This window comes from Lotus japonicus, chromosome 3, assembly GCF_012489685.1.
Source record: "Lotus japonicus ecotype B-129 chromosome 3, LjGifu_v1.2".
NCBI lineage: Eukaryota > Viridiplantae > Streptophyta > Magnoliopsida > Fabales > Fabaceae > Lotus > Lotus japonicus.
Genome location: NC_080043.1, coordinates 84,726,919 through 84,730,147, shown reverse-complemented (window position 1 = coordinate 84,730,147; position 3,229 = coordinate 84,726,919). Strand labels below are relative to the sequence as shown.

The window sequence follows — 3,229 nt, the reverse complement described above, 5'->3', positions numbered from 1 at the left end:
CTATTTTATTTTATACTATATACATTGTATAGAGATTGCTTCTCAATGTTTTATTTTGTAATAAAGTTACTCTAAGAAGTGTGGTGACACATCATATAACAAACACATTATCAAATTAAAATTGATTAAATTATACAAGACTGCCCATGGGAGTAATTATGAGTACGTTATAAATAGCGAGCCTGCAGTTCAGCTTAGCAACACAACGTGTTTCTCAAATAGTTAAAGTTAGAGCCTTTTCATTGCTACACAAGCAAAAATGTTCCCCAAAGGTATTTTGCTGTTTTCTGAGAAGCATTTTGATTCAATGTTTTTTTTTTGGTCAAATTCAATGTTTTAACATTGAAGTTAAGAATTTATATAGTTTGATGTGGGCCGGGTTGAGTCACTTGCTTGTGTTTGCTGAGTTTTGTGGTTTAGTTTTGGAAAGAATAAGTTAGTGCTGCGGATCATGATAAAAACCTGTCCACTTATGAATCATATTTTTATCACTAATATTCATGATCAATATATGCTAAATTTAATTTGCAGATAAATCATTTTAATTTATGAACTATATTTTTCTTCGTATACATAGCCAAGAAGTTAATTTACCAAATTTCAGTGTAAGGTTGCAGAATCATTGAAAAATCAATACTAGCTAGCTAAATTGTATTTCTATAATTTGATTTTGATTCAGGAATGACAACGATAGCACGCAGAGGCATCCATAACATGCAGAAGCTATATGCTGAAAAATTAACTCCTGCTTCCACCGAACAAGGCCAAGATCGCGTGATACGGGCTGCACTTTCACTTGTAAAAGAAAATGCAAAGCTCAAGGCAAGTCATTTATATTTGTTTATACGACAATGCTACGTGTTGCGAAAGAAAAATGCAGGTAACAAAAGAAAAAATGATGTGGCAAAATAAACAGTACTGGGTTAACTTCAAATTTTTCCTTAATTAACAGTTTAAACTTTTAAGATAATTGGTTCATGATACATATTGTGTGATGATTTTCTTAAAAAAAAAAAGCTTTAGATTAAATGCAGAAATTGTTCTCGTGCAGGGAGAACTTGTGCGTACTTACGGAGGTGCAGTAGCTACTGCAACTCTATTGGGAGTTCCTTTGGGACACAATTCTTCATTCCTTCAAGGGCCTGCATTTGCACCTCCTCACATTAGGGAGGCCATTTGGAGCCATAGCTCAAACTCAACAACTGAAGAAGGTAGTAGTCATGTGTTTTTCCGCACAATAGTATATGTTTGGATACCTATTAACACTGGTGCACAGAGACATTGGCACTTGCTTTAGGTCAATTTGATGGTAGACCATATTAAAAACGGATCCGCTTATGTTAATTTACAGAGAAGCTCTTTTAACTTGTGAACCAGAATTTTCCTAAACCAGTAGAGAAAACTCTTTAAAACTCTTATGAAATATAGCATGATTTTCTGATATTGCAGGCAAGGATCTAAAGGACCCACGAGTGCTAGTTAGTGTTGGTGATGTTGCTGTTCAAGAAATTCGAGAATGTGGGGTAGATGATCACAGATTGATGAATGCTGTTAGTGAAGCTGTCAAGACTGTGATGGATGAGGTATTTTTGGAATGTTTTCTTGTGGAAAAATACTGTTACATGAATTACCATATTTTCTGGTAATTTTCAATTTGAACTAGCTAGATAATTATATAGCATGATACTCATGGTGTTGACAATGTTTCAGGATCCATTGCGTCCCTTAGTTTTAGGTGGAGATCACTCAATAACATATCCAGTTGTTAAAGCTATCTCTGAGAAGCTTGGAGGACCAGTTGATATTCTTCACTTTGATGCACATCCTGATCTCTATCATTTATTCGAAGGAAACTTTTATTCCCATGCTTCTTCTTTTGCTCGAATCATGGAGGGTGGCTATGCTCGGAGACTCTTGCAGGCAAGTTTATATCTTCATATCTTGATGCTTACAGAATTTATATCCTTAATGGATCCGGATTCCCTGCAGTCAAAATTTCTTGAAGCCACTGCAGTTAGAGTTTGGTATCAGTTAGATAAGGTCGGATGGCTGAAATATAAAATAACAATTATCCACATAAAATTGTTCTCTTTAATCATGTTGAGCTGGATCAAGACAGAACCATGACTCTGCGACATCAGGGAATTTTGACACCAGGGGAATCTAAATCCATAATGTTCATGCTTTTAATTGATTAATCTCATTGCAGGTTGGTATAAGATCAATAACAGCTGAAGGGCGTGAACAAGCCCAGAAATTCGGGGTAGAGCAATATGAAATGAGAACATTTTCAAGGGATCGCGAAATGTTGGAGAACTTGGTCTCTCTCTCTCTACCTAGTGTTTGTGTGTGTGTGTGTTGGAAATAATAACTGTGCTAAGTGCTAACATTCATTTAAATCATGGAAATATGCATTTGCAGGAACTAGGACAAGGTGTTAAAGGTGTGTATGTCTCAATAGATGTGGATAGTCTTGATCCAGGGTATGCTCCAGGAGTGTCTCACATTGAATCAGGAGGTCTTTCTTTCAGAGATGTGATGAACATCCTTCAGAAACTTAGAGGTGATATTGTTGGCGGCGACGTGGTTGAATACAACCCACAAATGGATACTGCTGATGATATGACTGCTATGGTTGCTGCTAAGTTTGCCAGAGAACTTGCGGCAAAGATGTCAAAGATGTCAAAGTGATCCATGAATCTCCTAAGGCTTGTTTTTCAGTGTGGCATTTAGTTTTCTCCAGGTTTTAATCATCAATAAAATGGTACAGATGTATGTACCTGTGCTTTATCTATTGGTAAAGGTTGTGCAGTACAATGCACTCAAACATGCATGTATTTATTGTTCTTAGCATATCTCCAATGAACTTGAGTTTTAGCTAGTGAGTTTTCATATTGTAATGTTTGTTTCCATGTACTCAATTTGAAAATTAAAGCAAGGTTCCAGAAGATTAAAACTTCTAAAGCTCATTGTTATGAGAGAGTTTGTTTAAATTAAGCAATAAAATTCACAAAGTTATGTCAATTTTTACAATGGCACTTTAAAAAACTCAAGAAGATAAGGCCCCATATGAAGCATATAATTCAAATTTAGAAGCTGCGCTTGCTAGTGATGATGAAGAGGTAAAAAATATTTTCATAAGAGATTCTTTTAAAATACTTGGTCTGCAATTTCAAGTATCGAAAGAGGGCGGAAAATGAACAGTCAAATCCTATGATCCAAGAGCATA

General features: G+C 35.5%; 1 protein-coding gene across 1 annotated transcript; it reads left to right on the top strand.

The window, feature by feature from the left end:
* Positions 1-201: 201 nt before the first annotated feature.
* Positions 202-2,938, top strand: LOC130742861 (arginase 1, mitochondrial-like). Its single transcript, XM_057594955.1, has 7 exons — positions 202-272; positions 680-822; positions 1,052-1,211; positions 1,450-1,583; positions 1,711-1,920; positions 2,210-2,320; positions 2,422-2,938. Exons 1-7 carry the CDS (start codon positions 260-262, stop codon positions 2,689-2,691), a joined length of 1,041 nt encoding a protein of 346 aa, XP_057450938.1. The 5' UTR covers positions 202-259; the 3' UTR covers positions 2,692-2,938.
* Positions 2,939-3,229: the final 291 nt, after the last annotated feature.

What these genes read in the sequence shown, in the direction of transcription:
- LOC130742861 (XM_057594955.1), top strand. An exon ending in AAGAAAATGCAAAGCTCAAG is followed by an intron (nt 823 to 1,051) that starts GCAAGTCATTTA and finishes GTTCTCGTGCAG; the next exon opens with GGAGAACTTGTGCGTACTTA. An exon ending in TCAAGACTGTGATGGATGAG is followed by an intron (nt 1,584 to 1,710) that starts GTATTTTTGGAA and finishes ACAATGTTTCAG; the next exon opens with GATCCATTGCGTCCCTTAGT.